The 20,977-nt window shown below is 39.8% G+C and overlaps 1 protein-coding gene across 4 annotated transcripts in view; it reads right to left on the minus strand.

Moving 5' to 3' along the window:
* Positions 1-3,682: 3,682 nt before the first annotated feature.
* The window catches only part of pias1b (protein inhibitor of activated STAT, 1b), a 224,412-nt gene continuing 207,117 nt past the window's right edge, over positions 3,683-20,977 (minus strand). For all 4 annotated transcript variants that reach the window (XM_063066161.1, XM_063066158.1, XM_063066159.1 and 1 more), the window contains 5 exons: positions 19,549-19,679; positions 12,520-12,682; positions 11,180-11,319; positions 9,341-9,378; positions 3,683-6,978 (listed from right to left, as the gene is read on the minus strand). In XM_063066161.1, coding sequence (XP_062922231.1) covers positions 6,673-6,978; positions 9,341-9,378; positions 11,180-11,319; positions 12,520-12,682; positions 19,549-19,679 — 778 coding nt within the window. In that variant the 3' untranslated portion in view covers positions 3,683-6,672. The remainder of the gene's footprint in view (positions 6,979-9,340; positions 9,379-11,179; positions 11,320-12,519; positions 12,683-19,548; positions 19,680-20,977) is intronic.

Consider the following 20,977-nt stretch of genomic DNA (forward strand, 5'->3'; position numbering starts at 1 on the left):
AAACTCCCGTGCCCCCAGGTTGTAATAGTGTCGCACTAACCACAGTTAGGCTTCAGAGAGGGTCCAAAAGAGATGCTGCCAAGATTAGAGAACATGTCTTATGAGGAAATGTTGAGGAAGTTAGGACTTCACTCTTTGGAGCAAAGAAGGATGAGAAGAGAATTGATTAAAATGATAATCGGCACAGATAGTGGACAGTCAGTGCCTTTTTCCCCAGGGAAGCAGTGGCTAACATGAGAGGCCATACTTTTAAGATGATTGGAGGAAAGTAATGTCAGAAGTAGTTTTTAAAAAAAAACAGTAGTGGGTGCGTGGATCACACTGTCAGCAGTAGTGATAGAGGAAGATACATTGTGACTTTTAGATAGGCATGTGGATGATAGAAAGGGTTAGTTTGATCTTGAAGTAGGTGAAAAGGTTGACACTGCATCATGGGCCAAAGGGCCTGTATTATGTTGTACTGTTCTATGTTCTAAAGGTGGACATACAAGGTACAGTTTTAAATAGAGTACAAGCTATATAATCTATTTAGAGAGACAGTAAACTTTATGATAGTCTATTCTTACAAATTCACTTGCGTGGCTAGTGCTCCCAACGGTTCAAGGCTGTGCACCAAGTGCAGACTGGAACTGGGTTGTATGGGTTAATTTCACATTAGACAGTAGCATTGGGTATATAAATAATCTCTACAGGAAATGGGAGTAACATTAGGCCAAATGACACTAATCAGGCCAAAAGAAAATTCTTGAATTCTCTTGCTCCAATCAACATATTGTTTATTTAGCGGATTAGTGCCAAAGTTCATAAGTGGACAAACCACCTCAATGCACTGATCAAAATGTTCATCCCATTCATAAAGCAGCCAGTCCTTTCGACCTGAATCAATTAGGAAGCTTAGAACAACTTAGCAGGAAATATACGGGAGTGAAGTAACATTCTTCCAATCTATCCAAGTCTCTCTGCAGACTCTCTGTTTCCTCAGCACTACTGGCCCCTCCACCTACCTTTGTATCATCAGCAAACTTAACCACAAAGCCATCTAGTCCATAATCCGAATAGTTGATGTTCAATGTAAAAAGAAGTGGCCCCAACACAGACCCGTGGAACACCATTGGTAACCGGCAGCCAACCAGAATAGGATCCCTTTATTCCCACTCTGTTTCTTGCCAATCAGCCAATGCTTTATCCACGTATGTAACTTTCCCATAATTCCACGGGGTCTTGTCAAAGGCCTTCTGAAAGTCCAAATATACAACATCCACTGCATCTCCCTTGTATAGCCTACTTATAACTTCCTCAAAAAATTGTAATAGGTTTGTCAGGCAGGATTTTCCTTTAAGGAAACCATGCTGAGTTCTGCCTATCTTGTCATATGCCTCCAGGTACTCCGTAACCTCATCCTTGACAATCGACTCCAACAACTTCCCAAGCACCGATGTCAAGCTAACAGGTCTATAATTTCCTTTTTGCTTCCTTGCCCCCTTCTTAAATAGCGGAGTGACATTTGCAATCTTCCAGTCCTCCGGAACCATGCCAGAATCTATCGACTTTTGAAAGATCATTGCTAATGCCTCCGTAATCTCCACAGCTACTTCCTTCAGAACACAAGGGTGCATTCCATCTGGTCTGGGAGATTTATCTACCTTAGACTATTCAGCTTCCTGAATACTTTCTCTGTTGTAATTGTGACTGTGCACACTTCTCTTCCCCGCCACCCTTGATTGTCCGGTATACTGCTGATGTCTTCCTCAGTGAAGACTGATGGCAAAATACTCGTTCAGTTCCTCCGCCATCTCATCTCCCATTACAATTTCTCCAGCATCATTTTCTATTGGTCCTATATCTACTCTCACCTGTCTTTTACTCTTTATATACTTGAAAAAGCTTTTAGTATCCTCTTTGATATTATTTGCTAGCTTCCTCTCATAGTTCATCTTTTCCCTCTTCAATGACCTTCTTAGTTTCCTTTTGTAAGCTTTTAAAAACTTCCCAATCCTGTCTTCCCACTAATTCTTGCTTCCTTGTATGCCCTCCCTTTTGCTTTAACTTCTTTTTGGCTTTGACTTCTCGTCAGCCACGGTTCATCCTTTTCCCATTCGAAAATTTCTTTTTTTGGAATATATCTGTTTTGCACCTTTCTCACTTCTCACATAAACTCCAGCCACTGCTGCTCTGCCGTCCTTCCCACTAGTGTCCCTTTCCAGTCAACTTTGGCCAGTTCCTCTCTCATGCCACTGTAATTTCCTTTACTCCACTGAAATACCGACAATCGGATTTCGGCTTCTCTTTTTCAAATTTCACAGTGAACTCAATCATGTTATGATCACTGCCTCCTAAGGGCTCCTTCACCTCAATCTCGCTAATCACCTCCAGTTCATTACACAATACCTAATCCAGTACAGCCGATCCCCTACTGGGCTCAATAACAAGCTATTCTACCAAGAGTATAGGAACAGGGATGTGATGTTGAGGCTCTATAAGGCGCTGGTAAGACCTCACTTGGAGTACTGTGGGCAGTTTTGGGCTCCTTATTTAAGAAAGGATGTGCTGACGTTGGAGAGGGTACAGAGAAGATTCACTAGAATGATTCCGGGAATGAGAGGGTTAACATATGAGGAACGTTTGTCCGCTCTTGGACTGTATTCCTTGGAGTTTAGAAGAATGAGGGGGACCTCATAGAAACATTTTGAATGTTGAAAGGCATGGACAAAGAGGATGTGGCAAAGTTGTTTCCCATGATGGGGCAGTCTAGTACGAGAGGGCATGACTTAAGGATTGAAGGGCACCCGTTCAGAACAGAAAAGAAATTTTTTTAGCTAGAGGGTGGTGAATTTATGGAATGTGTTGCCACGGGCAGCAGTGGAGACCAAGTCATTGGGTGTATTTAAGGCAGAGATTGATAGGTATCTTAGTAGCCAGGGCATCAAAGGTTATGGTGAGAAGGCGGGGGAGTAGGACTAAATGGGAGAATGGATCAGCTCATGATCCATTCATGATTCAGCAGACTCAATGGGGCGAATGGCCGACTTCTGCTCCTTTGTTTTATGCATGATTACCACTGGAGAAACAGTGCACTATCTGTACAACAAGCTAAGAGTTTGCGGAGTTAGAATCAGAAGATTCAAGGCATAAATCACTGAATTTCCCCAGTTACTAAGGCACATTGTTCACTTAATTGCTGGTGCTTTGCACATTTGACATCTTCATTCAAACCAATCAGAAACAATTTCAGCTAACTTCACACATCCAACCACATGCTAACAAACCTCACTGATGTCAAGCCAAGATGACTGAACATCTTTTCCTGCTTCCGTTAAATGGGGCCAATCAACACCACCAAGCGACATTACTGTGCTTAAAGCCAGACCATGAATGATGAGATAAGCTTGAACCAATCCCCATCCCCACCTTACCCACTGGTGCTGTTCACTCTGGAGAACAGGTTCCATGAGGCGTATAGAGCAAGATAGACCAGCTAGTTGAGTGGTGATGCAGCAACAACATCAGTAAGATCAAATAATGGATTGTGGAGTTCAGAAAGGGTAAGATGAGGGAACACAGACCAGTCCTCTCAGATGGATCAGAAGTGGAAAGGTTGAGCAATTTCAGTATTATTAACTGGTCCAGGACGGCACTTTCGATGCAACTCAAAATGAAAGCAATACAAGTGAGGCTGAAAAGGACACACCAAAATTTCATTACTGGGAACTTACTGCTGCTTTATTACATCTAAAAGATCTCTACATTAACAGATAACATTCATTAAGTAAACAATTCTTTTTCCAATGCATGAAATAAATATTTTCACGTGGTACTTTATACAAACCGACACTGGTCTACTATACTCAATTATTTTTAAAAAAGCCATTTCTCTGGTTTGGCATGCGGTCACGGAAGCCAGCACTGTGAAAGATTTAAGGCAGTAAAAGTATCAGAATTATCTTTGACACCCTCAGAGAATGATCAACAGAATTTACAACTTTGCAGAAGAGGGGAGTTTCCATGCTTGGAGAAACTAGTTTACAGTGACTCTGGGTACAAATAAAATAGACTCTCAACACTGCAAACTTCTAGAATACCCTACAAAAACAGTAGGTAAGTCATGTGTACAAGCTGGTGTACTCCTTTTAAAATTCTCTTCATTTGTCAAAGTGCAGCTGGTGACCTGAAAGACCCAGCTGTGTTAAGACACAGATAACCCTGTCATTGACACGAGCATCACTTGAATCCAAGTGCTGCTTTCCAATGAACCCAACTCTTTGTCCATTCAGTCCTATCTGAAAACAGAGTTCACAAAACATGGATAACACTGGGAAACAAAATCCTGGTGAAAGCATGAACCACCTCCCCAGTGGCCCATGGCCGAACGACACCTGATAGTGATTCACTTCCACAACATTTTAGCCAACTTCAGTTTTATCCCTATTGAATCACATTCAACGGCTTGCAAAGCCATCGATTCCTTGGAGTTCATGTTGGCATCAGTGGACCAAGGCGATGTTCTGTAGACTGCAGACACTACTAAATACACTTTTAAATATACCTCTTTCAAGTTATTTTCACTGCAATTTGCAGCAAGTAAATCATTGATTCTATTTTGGTTATTATTCTATTATGGATTTATTGCGTATGCCCACAAGGAAATGAATCTCAGGGTTGTATATGGTGACATGTATGTACTTGATAATAAATCTACCTTGAATTTTAAACTTTTGAACTTTGAGTATGGAGCAGATGCTGAAAAATAGCTTTAACCTTAAGCTTACTGAAGCAGCAGCTGAGATAGATCCACTGTTGTTGCTGTTTTCCTCTGAAGTTTTCAAGAACCCACTTCCATTACCCAACATTTGCTCCCTTTGACTATAACTTGCTAATTACCATCCTCGCTTCCCTGTTTGCTGTTATATGGTTACACAGAAGCCCATCACTTTCCAGTGGCCGCTAATCTTTCCTAGGTCTTCTACTGCATAAGTTGGACGTAGTCATGGAAGGAGTTAGCATGTTGTGGATAAACATAATCCCAGCCCATGCATTTCAAATGCAGGTCAATAGAAGAACAATACCAACAAGATTATCCCCTTTACTCTATCAGATGTTCTGAGCAATTATAACTGCACAGGTTGTTATCAGTTAGTAGGGTCTGCAGAGAATTCAGTGTGGGATATGAGAATGGGGTTGAGAAGGAAAATAAATCAGCCAAGACGGAATGGCGGAGTGGACTCAATCGGCCAAATGACCGAATTCTGCTCCTATGTCTTATGGTCTTTTTATTCTAATTTATGGCCTTAGTGAAGCACTGAGTAGTTTATACCTTTTCTTTTCCAGGTGTAAAACCCTCCGGTGCGCTTAGAAATGAACTGTTCAACCAATCTATAACAGCAAGATGGGAAGGGTGGAGAGAAGACACTTACTTTAGTACATCAATGGTTAGAATGCAAATCTCACTCTGTGTGCATTCCAACCATTAGTTTGAGAACTCTTTTAGATTCAAGGATCTGAGAGACTGAATCGCCATCTGAAAGGAGAATGTGGAACATTTATTGAGGGGAGAGAAGGAATTTGGTTCATTACTTCCACACTTGGCAAAGACCCTAACACACTGAACAAGGAACAGATCACAGAAACATGACGGAAAGCAAAGTCAAGGATTGGACGAGAGGCAGTGTAGTTAGTTTAGGGGACAATGCATCAGGAAACTAGAAATACCCAAATTCTGGCAGACAAGTTTAAACTGGGAGAACGCAGTTGAAGCTAGTGCTTGGCCAAGTGGGGCATTTGAAAGACGGGGATATATTCCATACCTAATTGGGCTTCTTTCCAGCAAGTTGTGTGTAATATGACAATGCCTGGTCAGGAAATAGTGCATGTGGATGAAATGAAATGAAAAATAACAGGTTTGCAAACTGGAAGTATTCTGCAGTTAGAGCCTTTTAGAGAAACAGGAATAAAAGGTTGAACCTAAAAGGATGCATCCCTTCCCTTATTACAATTCCTTAATGCCTGAAGAATGCTACTTTATTAAAATAAGGAACGTGTGGGATTTGTGAAAGGGTCATCCATAACCTTCACCACCACCCTCCCCAAATGTTTACCAGAAATGGCCTTTTTTTTGTGAAAAAATAAACGGTACGGTACTGTGCATTCCCCAAAGTTACTTCCTGCTAATGCAGAGGGAATGATGTGAGAAACAGCCAAGATACTTTACATAACTTAAAGAATAATAAAATTATTTGCACAAAAAAAGGAAAGTATCATCGTCAACCATTGACATTTAGTTCTTTCCAAAAGAAATATTCTACAGTGAAGTACACAAATGAAAAAATTCTAATTCAAATAATGTCAACTGTGGAAGAAATAATGCCATTGAACAACAAATACAAAAAGTAATATCACAGAACAGACACATACATCGTAAAAACTCTGCTTTCACAAAGTAAACTGAAATAACCTTAAAAGACAGACAGTCTTGAATTTATATACAAAAGTTAACTGAAAATATAGTATTTTGTTCTCTGTACATGGTGTCTTTTTTTTATTTTTGCATTTATTTAAAAAAAGGGTCTCTACACTTCTAAATTTTCTTTTTAAAAGGTGAAACAAACCAGACTTTTTCCTTCTTTCTCTCCCTTTCCCAGCCCTACCACACAAAAAAATTATCCATAATTTCAAACATCAGTCCAATGGAATAACATCTGGGATGGTGCCAAAAATGGTGCCGCTCTCCACACTGCTCCGGGTAGCGCCAGCGTGTCCGAGATTTTCCCGCAAGCTGCTGGAGGAGACGAGGCTGCTGTTGCTCCCGCTGCTGTTGCCATTTGTCACCGCCAGTGTGCTGGTGGGTGCCGAGTTTGGCTGCTCCAGGAACATTTGCGAAGAGCTGTACGGAAAGAATCGGTTGAGCGAGGAGTGAATGAGGTCCTGGTCCTCTGAAGCACTCGCGGCAGCAGCTGCTGCAGCAAGGAGGGAGGTGCTGTAATGCTGCAACAGAAGAACACAAGAGTCAAACATTAATGTCATAAATTGGGCTTTTTAATTTATTCATTCATCTAAGTAACCCTAACTAATTCGTATGCCAAGGTATTCAAATCATTGACATTAAAGATTAGCTTTATTTGCTACATATACATTGAAACAGTAAAATGTGTCATTGTATGTTGATGACCATCACAGTCCGAGGATGTGCTGGGGACAGCCCGCATGTGTCACCACGTTTCTGGCACCAACACAACATGCCCATAACTCACTAACCCTATTCTGTACATCTATGGAACGTGCAAGGTAACTAGAGGAAATCCACAGAGAACTTGCAAACTCCTTATGGGTAGAGGCTGCATTAAACCCTGCTCACTGGCGCTGTAAGGCATTACGCTAACTGCAACGCTGCTGTGTCACCTCATATAGATAGATTACATGTATATAAAAAGGCAGGTTTGTTAAATGAAGTTAATTAAATATGCTTCAACTTTAATGCACTCAAAAGAGCCAGTGATTTGGAATAATGAATAGGAAAGGCCCAAAGGGTCATGTCAAAATGCGGGAAAATTAGTTTAGCTTAGAAAGACATCTCGGTCAGCAGGGACAAGTGGGCCAAAGTGACTGTTTCATGCAGTATGACTCTACACCTCCTGTATCATTTACAATGGCACTTGCATCTGTTACAAATTTGTTTTTAATTTTTAAGTTGGTCAATTTAAATGTTCACAATTACTTTACTGTGGATTACAAATGCCTTTCAAACCATGTCAGTTTCTCACCGAGCCGGAGGATGAGTGGCATAGAACATTGAACAGTACAAACCCTTCAAGCCCATGATTTTGTGCCAACCTTTTAACCTAATCCAAGATCAATCTAACCCTTCCCCCCTACATAGCCCTCCATTTTTCTATCATTCGTCTAATCCTGATTTTAATATATCTGGAGGTGTTTTTGTTAAACTGATGTAGACTGAATCAATGCCTGGGGCACCATTACTGTGATCAATGGGGGTCTGCCTCAGGCTGTTGAACCATCTGAGCTCCCTGTACTGGTCTGGAACTATGTTTCTCAATATGTAATGCACTGAGCCACCTGCAGTGAGTGAAATTAATTTTCAATTCAGTGTTCATACCAGCCAGATAAAGGACAGTGCTGCCTCATTTCTGTATCTCAGAGGAAGACTTTAGCAGGCTGAGATTCGTGAAAGAAAATGTCTCACAAAAGAAAATGGTTATGGCAGCAGTGATCAACTAATGCACCATGGGGTTCCGCTGCAGGAATTGCTCAAGGACGTTTTACAGACCCAACCGTTATCAGTAGTCAAACTTTGCATATATCAAATCTGAATTAGGAATGTTCACATTCAATCCCATTTACAGCTCCTCAGCAAATTAAGTCAGCCATGTCTGTGTGCAAGATCAAACAATGGCTATCTGCAAAATGACCGTCTCACCATCTACCCTTGATGTCCAATGGCATCAACATGACAAACATCCCAGGGATACTGTGGTTACAAATGCTGGTTAGAAGTTGGGCATCCTGTGATAACTCAATTTCTGATTCTGTAAAGCCTTTCCACCATCTACTAGAGGAAAGTTTGGGAAAATGAATACTGCTCACTTGCCTACTTTGGCATAATGTCGATACTCAAGATGCTTCACACCATCCTCAATGACGCTGCATGCATGATGGCACCTCAGCTACCCACCCTAATATATCTATTACCTGTTCCATCTTGGATCATGACTGCAAGGTGTACCAACTACAATGGGCACTGTTGTTACTTAGTCAGTTTAATCCAACAGCACTTCCCAAAACCTTCTCTTCTATCATCAAGGACAAGGACAGTCAGTGGTTGAGATCACCACCTGCAGGCTTCTCCTCCAAGACACTTATCATCCTGTCTTGGAAATATATTATTATTCCAGTAATATTGCTGAACTCCCTTCTCTAGTAGTTTCTGTGCGAGAATCTTCCCAGTACAACTGCTACTGTTCCAAGGTGTCAGCCCAATAATATTTTCTCATAGACAATTGAGCAGTAATACCCAAATTCCTATATATAAAAGAAAAAAAAACAGGGGACCTGATCACTAGTCAATGCGCAGACATCTGAACTGAATGCAATATACCCCTTGGGGTGTGTCACAAATTTGTCACACATACTCAGGTCTCCCAATCAACTTCTGGTAGTGCCACATTATTTGAATCTATTTCAAGTTTTGAAATATTGCACTGTATTCAATTTCTACAGAGGTATCAAATCCTAAACAAAATAAAGTTAGCTGCATTTTCCCCTGAAATCTTTGATATATTCATGATTAATACAAGATTCAAATGACAGAAGTTTTTGACATGTTACATACCTGATTGTCCCCTTGCAAGAAGGGAAATAGATCTAAACCTGTTCAAAGAAAGGAAAAAAGTCACATCATCAGAACCACTATGGAATTCGCAATATCAAGTTTCATTTGCAGTCTGATACCATTATTATTGATCAGAACACGTTTAAGTAACTTGAGATGTTTGCATTGTTTAGGTCCGATTGTAAAAGAGCATGCAATCTGCAATTCGCTGAGCCACAGTCCCTGCAGTTACATCTTAGCCTGACTGAACGTACAAGTCTGTACTTGTGCTATAGGCATTAAGGAGTGATTTTCCAACGTAAATGTTTGCAGTAGATTCACCAATTCAACTTTTAGAATTTCAGCAAAAGCGACAGAAATCTTTATAAACAATAGAAACATTTTATAAAAACAGGTAGATTGAAATTTATGATGTTTAGCATTTACACAGAATTAATACATCAGTTGATTAATATACAGAGTGTTAAGAGTAGTTTTTGGGTTTAGGTCATTTACACTTAGCAAATGGCTTTGGCCACCAGTCTTCTGTTCCTAAAAGCTGTGAATACCAGAATCCCAGTCCATTTGTAACAATGCATTTCCTAAAAGCTGTGAATACTGGAATACCAGTCCAGATGCTGCTGGTGCCTGTGGGATGGATGTAAACCAGAAGGTGTGACACTTGCATGCAGTTTCAAAGACAGCATTATCTGAACTTCCTAAATATGGATTGTCCTTCATATTAAGCACGTAAAATACCAAATAAATGTATTGTGGATTCAGTTTGGAACAATGGATTCCCGAATACCAGTCCTGATGTTGCTGGCGCCAGTGGGATGGATGTATTCAGAAGGTGTGAAGTTTTGTAAGTAGCTTCAAAAGAAAGCATTGTCTATACTTTGTAAATATGGATTGCTCTTTAGCAAATAAATATCGAGCCCCATACTGGGCCAGCAGACCTTTCCACCGAAAGCGTATCGATGCCTGCTGTACCTTGTTTTGTTGAATAAAGAAGCTGCTTTCTAGCTACCAGTAACTCACTCTCCGGTGATTTCATTCACGCAACAACACAGAGTCTGAGAAGGACTGGGATGATTTTGGTATGCAAGCCAGGGCTGGAGAGAATTTTATGGGTCCATATAAATAATTAGCTTTATTAGTCACATGTACATTGGAACATACAGTGCAATGTGTTGTTTGCTTCAAAATAAAATCGGAGAGGATTATGCAGAGCAGCCTGCAAGTGCCATTACCATCACTCTTCTGGCACAAACATAGCATGCCCACAACTCACTAACCCTAACCTGTAAGTCTTTGGAATGTGGGAGGAAACTGGAGCACCCGGAGGAAACCCATGAGGTCGCGGGGAAAACATACCAATTTCTTACAGACAGCGGCAGGAATCAAACCCTTATCTTACAGCTGGTGCTGTAAAGCATTTTGCTATATCACTGTGACACCCCAATATTGACCACTGTGCCAAGCTTGCAAGGAAAAAGTCAAACAGACCGTCAAAACTCAATGTCACAAAAAGAGTGAGGTACAGCAGCTACAGTCAACTATGTAATGGCATCAGTTGCTTTAGAAGAGGGAAGAAAATGCGAACCAAAAGGAACATTTGACAGCTGCATAGTATGACAACAAACAACATTCAATAACTATATCACAAAAATAATCTCACACTTTAATTTAAAAAGTTTCATGAATCTAAGTTGCTTCGACGTGTGCCAGAGGGAAGTTATCACACAATGGAGTACCTTCTGAACATTTTTTGCATTGTTGGTTTCTCATTAGATGGTGTGACTTTGCTTGTAGCACACATATCAGCAATAAAACCACAGCCCGCTGCAAGCAGCTTACCTTGCAATTCATATGGCAGAGTTGGTAAATGGTAAGAATGACGGTAATCTTGAAAAGGAGCAGAAATGAAGTTTGAGTCCAGAGTAGGTATACTGGGAGTTCTTGTGACTGGTGATGTCTGATGATGCAGATTTAAAACTCTACAGGAAAAAAAGCCAAATATTAAAGACAATTTATTTGTAACATCTTTTCAAAAGACCAACAAGATTGATTCTGGTCTCTAATCAATTAGCTACTACAGTAAAAGTTGATTTTCTGATCTCTACATTGTGACCTTTGTTTAACAGTGTAAGAAAGGTTGCAATTAGGATGACAAGGTAGAGTAACAGTATTACAGCACCAGTGACCTGGGCTCAATTTCACAGCTGTACGTTCTCCCCGTGACTGCGTGGGTTTCCTCCGGGTGCTTTGGTTTCCTCCCACATTCCAAAGATGTGCAAGCTAATAGGTTAATTGGTCACATGGGTGTAACTGGATGGAGTGGGCTCCTTGGGCCGGAAGGACCTGTTACCCTGCTGAACCTTTAAATCAGCAAATAAATGTCATGTGAAAGTTGATCTGGCCCTAGCAAAACAATTATACAGTATAAGAAAGGTCATGATTAAGGTGTCAAAAAGGTCCAGTGCTGCTTCTGAAAATATACAAGTAGACTGGTCCTTGCAGCAAAAGCATGACAGTGTGGGAGGAAAGACAATTCCCAAAGCCTGTGAGTAAAAGATTTTTTATGGATGATACAACTAATTCAAGGCTTCTTTTGTTAGGCAATGTGGATCTTTCACAAATCCTCTCTAAACTACGAGGGGTGATTGATAAGTACGTGGCCTAAGGTAGAAGGAGTCAATTTTAGAAAACCTAGCACATTTATTTTTCCTACATGTACACACTTAGTCCAGCAGTCGTGGAGAATAAGGATCCCTTCTTTATAGAAGTTGGCATCTTGGACTCCAGAAGTTGCCTAGAGTTTGAAAGAAGACTAGCTATCAAACACAATAGCATTGATGATATGACCTCTTTAGTTATAGAAGCAACAGACTGAGGTGACATGTATACAGTAGTTTTCAGAATGAAGTTTCTCAAGATGTACCAAATAGAAATGACAAACGAAGAACAAAGTGCTAAAGCTTTGCAAAGATTAATTAAAGCCAACAGAAGAGACTTCCATTGAGGGAAGTACTCGGGAGGGATGCATCTACCAACAATTAGTATTTGGAAAGGAGAAAAAGTATTTGATTCTGCATGCATTTCTAGCTTTCATATTATCATATAGTTATTTCTCAATCCAAAGTCATTGCAAACATATAAGAACATTCACAGTCGTGTGATTCCAAGGCAAAACATACCCTTTGTTGATGGGCGGTGAAGGAGAAGAAATGGCAGGGTATCTCTTCACAGGGGGCTCTTGATCTTCTTCATCTGATGAACTGTCAAGCGTCAGATCAATCACTTCAACCTTCCTATTATCTTGTGATGAATGTCTCTGCTCGGGTAAGCTTGGACATGCACCTAACAAATAAATCAAAAAAGTCCACATTTTTGTAAACATTTAATTATTAGAAAATGGGTGACAGCATTAATGAATATTCACTTTTTCAGGAATATTCTCCATTTCCATCTCTGAGCAGATTCATTCTTGTCTTGGGCTCCCTCCACCAACAAATCCGTTGCTCAAACAAAATTAAATGCACTTCCAAAACATAGTGTGGAACATAATTTAACTTCCATGTAATAATGGAGCAAATTATTTAGTAGTTTCTATAGTTTTTGATGGTCTCTGGATCAAGATCTCTTTGGGTGACCTGCTCTTGCTTGCATGGTGGGGGCTTGTGCTTCTGCTGGGCAAGTGGGGGGAGTGTCGATTCTGCTGCTGCTGCTTGTGCGTGGGTGAGGGAGGGAGGGAGGCTCTGAGGTTCTGATGTTTCTATCATTCATTATTTGGGGGTTTCTTGTTTCCTAAGTGTCTGTGAAGAGTACGAATTTCAGGTTATATACTGTATACATCCTCATATTAAATTGAAACATTTGAAATTTGAAACCGCAATGCAAATCTGACACTGGGGAACAAAATCTTTTACAAGGGCTTTATTTTTTTGTTATACTATTAGCATTAGTTCTGGACTAGCTTACATGATTGCTATCTATCACTGCCTTCTCTAGAATCTGCCTATATCTTCTGCACTTTCATATTCTTTGTGATTAGACTGTTTAGTGGATGGATTGTTGTAATACTTGTTTAATGTGGCACAGTACCGTAGCATATAGCGCATTACTTTACAGCGCCGGCTTTCACCGATTTGGGTTCAATCCCCGCTGCATCTATAAGGAATCTGTATGTTCTCTACCGGACTACATGGGATTTCTCCCACATCCCAAAGATGTTGCTACGTTGGGCCGGAAGTGATATTTGTGTGCTGCCCAGCACTATCCTCGTTGACTTGACGTAAAATGTTTCGATGTACTTGAGACAAATAAAATTAATCTTTAGTTTCTCTTTATTTGTCTGTAGGTATGTAGGGTGGGGTGTCTTTCACATTAGGTATCATCCATGACTTGGACAAGCTCTTCACCAGCATGAAAGACACATTCACTCCTTAATACCATAGCCTTTGGGCTTTTAAAATCCCAAATACACTTAACCTCAGACAATTCAATATCTGACTGTTTGGAAATTCTGAAGGTTTGCCACTTAGTTCATTCATTAGAACAAGATCCTACTATCTGATATCTATGAGCAACAGAAGACACAGGAGCAGAATCAGGGTGATTTGGCCCATCAAGTTTGCTTCACCATTCCATCATGGCTGACTTATTATCCCTCTCAACTCCATTCCCCTGCCTTCTACCTGTAACCTTTGATGACCTTGCTATTCAAGGACCTATCAACCTCTGCTTTAAATATTCCCAATGATCGCTGCAGACCTGCATAATGCCAAGGGCGGCTGACTGGAACAGGGCCATGGGGGTGAAAAATACGAATAAGTTTATTGTTGGAGCTGAGTTATACCGCAATTATAAGCAAAACAAACTGAGTTTCATTTCCTATGCTCTCTTTAACCTAACCAGTTCATAAGATAATTTACTGTGCTACTGAAAGTGAAATGAGTGTGTTGAGGTAATAACCAATAATCCAGAAGATCTGCTAGTCCAGCACCCAAGTCCTGAGACTGCCAGATTAGAGTTCTATAATATGATGCCATCAGTCAACTAATTTAAAAAACATTTAAATTTTGTTGTTAGTGCTGTGGACTTAGTTTCGTGGTCCTTTACTGGTACTCTTTTCTTTTTAAATCTTTTTATTGAGTAAGTATACAAAAAAGGTAAGCCATATAAACATTAATACAATGTTAAAGTATAATAAAATTCCAAAAGATAACAATACCAAAAAGAAAATACTACAAACAATGTAATTTAAGCATAAGAAACCAAAATAACATAATAGTATACTAGATTTTATATATATCAATGGAAAAAAAGAAAAAAAAAAACCCCCAAAAAAAACCCACCGTGCAACTAACTAAAAGCAAAGCAAAGCAATGGGCTAACTTGAAACCAAACAGAGTTAAACTTAAAATCACGTCCTCAATCCCGACCTCCATTAAAACAGTGAAAAAAAAACAAGAAGGGTAAATATTACATTAAATGAAAATATCGAATAAAAGGTCCCCAAATCTGTTCAAATTTAAATGAAGAATCATAAAGGTTACTTCTAATTTTCTCCAGATTCAAACATAAAATCGTCTGAGAAAACCAAAAAAAGGTAGTTGGAGCATTAAGCTCTTTCCAATGTTGTAAAATACATCTTTTCGCCATTAAAGTAAGAAATGCAATCATTCTACGGGCTGAAGGGGAAAGATTACTAGAAATTTTAGGTAGTCCAAAGATAGCAGTAATAGGGTGAGGAGAGATATCCCTTTACTGGTACTCTTGATTTGTATTTAGAAACAACTGTATTGTGATACATCACTTCATTTTTATATGGGAGCATTGACTTTTACAGATGTTATGCCACAGAGACTGCAAGTATCCAGGCCAGTTGAGGACTAATGACTATCAGGATACTTTTCCAGGAAGTTTCGCACCTTAGTTTTAAAATATTCAATTTCACAACAATTTGAGGTTAGAAATTTATTTTTCTTAGTGTAATGCTTGTGCATCTTTCAAACTAAATTGTAAAAGAAATGTCAAGAGAACAATTTCTACAGATGTACCATGGAGAGCATTCTAACTGGTTGCATCACCATCTGGTATGGAGGGCCCAATGCACAGGAATGGAAAAAGCTGCAGGAAATTGCAAACTCAGTCAGCTCCATGCTCTAACCTCCCCACCATCAAGGACATCTTCAAAAGGTGGCATCCAACAATAAGGGCTCCCTTCACCATGGAATGCCCCCTTTTCATTACTACCATCAGCAAGGAGGTACAGGAACCTGAAAACACACACTCTTATGTTTTTAGGAACAGCTTCTTTCCCTCTGCCATCAGATTTCTGAAGGGACAATGAATACTACCTCACTAGTTTTGCTCTCTTTTGGGGGTGGGGTGTGTGTGTGCGCACGTGCGTGCGTGCGCATGCGCGCGCCACAAAACAAGAAGTTTCATGACATATGTCTCTGATCATAAACCCGAGGTCAGATTCTAGGTCTGGCCCAAGCCCAATGGGATCAGACCATATAATGGACGATCAGGTCAAATCAGCATGTGTCAGCTTCATATTTCATGAAATAACTTGAAGAAATTATCTCAAGATTGGTTAGAAAAACTTCAAGTCAGGAACATCATATTTGATGGCTACCATATTTTAGAGGATAGGATTTGGTCAGGTCGGATTAGGTTTTATCTTAATACCTATGCGAACCCATGCTGAAGAGCATCCTATCATGCATCATCACTGTGCACAGAGGTCTGGAGACACACACTCAGCAATTCAGCTACTTCCCCTCTGCCATCCGATTCCTGAGTGGACGTTGAACCTGTGAACACTGCCTCACATTTTTAAAATATATTATTTCCTTTTTTTTGCATGATTTTTAATTGTTCAATATACATATAACTGTAATGGATTTACTTATTATTTTCTTCTTCTTCTGTGCTGTGTATTGTATTGAACTGCTGCTGCTAAGTTAACACATTTCACAACACATGCTGGTGATAATAAACCTGATTCTGATTCTGATACTGCAGCAGACAGGAGGGCTCTACAAGGGCAGAGAAATCTGCCTAACACATTACTGACACTAGCTTACCAGTCATCAAGGACATAAAGTTCAAAGTCAATTTATTATCAATGTACGTATATGTTACCATATACAACCCTGAGATTTATTTATTTTTTGCAAGCATTCACAGTAAATACAAGAACCATAAAAGAATCAATGAACACACCCATCAGGATGGACAAACAACAAATGTGCACAAGACAACAAACTGTGCAAATACAAGATGATAAAAAATAATAATAGTAATAAATAATCAATAAATATCAAGAGCATGAGATGAAGAGTCCTTGAAAGTGAGTCCTTACATTGTGGCAACAGCTTAGTGATAGGGTGACTGAAGTTATTGATTTTGGTTCAAGAGCCTGATAACTGAGGGGTAATAACTGTTCCTGAATCTGGTGGTGTGGGTCCTGAGGCTCCTGTACCTTCTTCCTAATAGCAGCAATAAGAAGAGAGCATGAGCTAGATGGTGGGGGTCCTTGATGCTGCTTTCCTGCAACAGCACTGTGTAGATATATTCAATAGTGGGGAGGGCTTTACCCATGATGGGCTGGGCCGTACCCACTACTTTTTCTAGGCATTTCTGTTTCCATACCAGGCCTTGATGCAACCAATCAATATACTATCCAACACACATCTACAGTTTTAGATAACATACTGAATCTTTCCAAGCTTCTAAGAAACAAGAGGCGCTGCCATGCTTTCTTCATAATGGCACTTGCATGTTGCACCTAAGATAGGTAATCTGAAATGATTAACACCAAGGAATTTAAAGTTGCTGACCCTTGCCACATCTGATCCAGCAGTGAGGAATGATTCATGGACCTCTAGTTTCCTCCTCCTGAAGCCAATGATCAGCTCCTTGATCTTGCTGCCACTGAGTGAGAGGTTGTTCTGGCACCACTCATACATTGATTCATCACCACCTTCCATTCAGCCAACGACAGTGGTGTAAGCAAGCTTAAATATGGGACTGAAGTCGTGCTTAGATTCACAATCATAAGTGTAAAATGAGTAGAAAAAGGGCGGTAAGCACGTAGCTTTGAGGTGTAACTGTGCCGATGGATATTGTGGAGATGTTCCCAATCTGAACAGACTGGGGTCTGCAAGAGAGAAAAATCAAGGATCCAGTTGCACAAGGAGGTATTGAAGCCTAGGCCTTGAAGCTTATTGATTAGGTCCTTCAGTGATACAGAAAGGTGCTAGAGAAAGGTCAGCAATATCATGAAAGATCCCACCCACCCTGCTCATGGGCTGTTTGCTCCACACCCTTCAGGGAAGAGGCTATGTAGAATCTGTGCCAGGACTGCCAGATTCAAAAATGTTTCCCCCAAGATGTCAGGCCGATCAATACCTCCATCCATTAACACATCCCACGACCACTGCTTTAATCATTTCCTGTCAGAATCACATTATGTAGATACTCCTCGTGGCACTTTATGAACATACACTCTATGTGTTTTCTGTACTTATAGTTAGTGTTTTTATTGTGCTCTTTATGTTTAGTGCTTTTTTAATGCTGCATCCGATCCAGAGTAACAATCATTTCATGCTCCTTATGTACTGACGGATCACAATAAACCATCTTGAAGACCATTTAACATGAAGGTCCCTGCCCCTGTCAACATTGCTCATTTATCATTCACAAGTAATCCCAGGGCAACTAATTTGTGGGTCAGCGTCATAGAAAACTACAGCACAGAGCTGAAATGCAGATCATATCTGTAACAGGTTCCTGACCCTGACCATTGTTGGTCCAAATGGTCTCGCTCAGTAAAGGTACCTTTAAGTATATTCAAAACTGGGATTAGATTTTTAGATTGCATTGATTGAATAAGAAAGTGGAGTTGATGCCAAAGATCACATCAATGATTTAACTGATCAGCAGAGCAGACTCAAGGAAGTGAAAGGTTATTCCTGTTCGCAATTGTTATACAAAATTTTATCAACTCTTTTGTTTGAAACAATGGCAAGTCTGGTTTGTAATGGCATTCCCTCAGTTTCCATTTCCCACGCAGCCTAGGATTTTGCAGAGTCTCATCCACTTGGAAATAGGTTGAGAAAGCTGTGAGCAGATCGTTCTTTACAGATGGGTTTTTAAAATCGTATTTGTTTCTCAGGACTATGAATACAATCATAGACCTTAAGACATAGAAGCAGAATTAGGCTATTCGGCCCATCAAGTCTGTCCTGCCATTCCATCACGGCTTATTTGTTTTCCTTCTCAATCCCGTTTTCCTGCCTTCTCCCCATAACCTTTGACACCCTTACTAATCAAGAATCTATTAAGCTTCTGTGGCAATGAATTCCACAGATTCACCACCCTCTGGCTAAAGAATTTCCTCTTCATCATCGTTCTAAAGTGACGTCCATGTATTCTGAGGCTGTGCCTCTTGTCCGAGGCTCACCCACTATTGGAAACATCCTCTCCATGTCCACTTTATCTAGACCCATCATCAGGGTCCTGTGAAGGGTCTGCCCTATCTATCATCTGTTTATTCCCATCCATGGATGCTGCCTGACCTTTCATTAAACACACATCAAAGTTGCTGGTGAACACAGCAGGCCGGGCAGCATCTGTAGGAAGAGGTGCAGTCGACGTTTCAGGCCGAGACCCTTCGTCAGGACTAACTGAAGGAAGAGTGAGTAAGGGATTTGAAAGTCCCTTACTTTCAAATCCCTTACTCACCTTTCCTTCAGTTAGTCCTGACGAAGGGTCTCGGCCTGAAACGTCGACTGCACCTCTTCCTACAGATGCTGCCCGGCCTGCTGCGTTCACCAGCAACTTTGATGTGTGTTGCTTGAATTTCCAGCATCTACAGAATTCCTGTTGTTGACCTTTCATTATTTGGTAGGTTTCAATGAGATCCCCCACCCCCCTCATTTTTCTAAACTCCAGTGAGTAGAGGACCAGGGCCATCAATTGCTCCTCCTACATTAACCCTTTCATCCCCGGGATCATTCTCAAGTGCTGTGCAAAGTGAAAGTCGATATGCATTGAAAGTAGATTCTGTGGCCTGACCAAATTCTGCTTAAAAAAGCTTTCTCTCAAATTAAATGTTTTCAACAGGAGGTCATATGAAGCTGTGTGGCCCATTGAAGCAAATTTATTTGAAACTGCTTGCTTTTGCATACTCTTTTACCCAAAGTACTTACCATCCACTCCATTAAAAGACGAATTGACTTCCTGAACTTCCTTCTTCATTCTCATTGGTGACCACGCTCCATCTTCCTTAAACTGAATTTCATCACAGTCTGTGCAACAACTGAGGATTTCCATAAACAATCTGTTTTATGAAAAGAATTCACAGATCAATTAAGTCTACGCCTTACAACCATCATTGTTAAACTATTCAGAACAAGATAACTACCTAAAAGCCATTTGAGTTTGAAGTTCAAAATATTGACAAACATAAATGTGCTGCATTTCTAAACTTTAACCTGGAATAGAGAATCCTTTGATGTAAACTGGGTCACTTTTGTTCTTTATATCTCTCACCTCTATACATACACAAAATGATCAAAGCGCAACAAGTCCTTTGAAGAATTTAATAAACAGGATTATACAACACAGAACACATCATTTAAAATAGAAACATCCAAGATAAATTATATATTAACACAGACACAGAATTACAAAAAAAAATCTAAACTACTTAAGTTTACTATTGCTGCATACACCCCCTACAGCGATTTACATACAGGGCACGGCCAAGACTGATATTTACTGCCCCTTAAATTGAGTGTCTCATTCAGCTATTTCAGACAGCAGTCAAGAGACACCTATTTATATTAATTTTACCAGATAGTTTTTTAATATAATAATCCAGTGATTTAAGCATATACTGTCTAATTAATAGTAAAATGGAGTATTAATTGTTGCTCCAACTCAGTCACATAAAAGTCAACTTTATTGATACTAGTTTTGATTCAAGATGTGTTGAATTTAAACTCCCCAGATGTTCTGGTGGAACATGAACACATTTCTAATGTCATGAATTCAAGTTTCTGGATTCTCTAATCAGTCATTATAACCCAGAATTAGAATCAGGTTTACTATCACTGGCATGTGTCCTGAAATTTGTTAACTTAGCAGCAGCAGTTCAATGCAATACATAGTATAGAAGGAAATAATAAAAATAATAATAAATAATCACACACTACTACAGCCAACTGCAAAGTGTGAAGTTCTTTCTGTGCTTGAACCATGTTTACATATACAAAACCAGTTGTCTAGTTACAGACCACTATCTCATATGGGATAGAAATATATCACACAGTTGAGAAAAGTCTGCTTAATTACCAAGTTCGTAACCAATTCAGGGAAAACATGAACAGAAGTAGATCACTCAGCACATTTTGCCATAAGTTCATATGCCCTAAATCCATATACCTATTTTTAGCACATCTTTTAAAATTTTAGTTATCAATAAATTATACATTACCACTTGCTCAAGAGTAACAAACTTCTTTTTCCTCTCTGTAAAAAGGCCTGACTACTTTTTAGATTACGTTCCCCCGTCTTCATTTACATGAATATTTTCACACTATTCATTTTTCTTAAAGTCTTGAAACTTAAATCACC

This window comes from Mobula hypostoma, chromosome 13 (assembly GCF_963921235.1).
Source record: "Mobula hypostoma chromosome 13, sMobHyp1.1, whole genome shotgun sequence".
In the NCBI taxonomy this organism is placed as follows: domain Eukaryota; kingdom Metazoa; phylum Chordata; class Chondrichthyes; order Myliobatiformes; family Myliobatidae; genus Mobula; species Mobula hypostoma.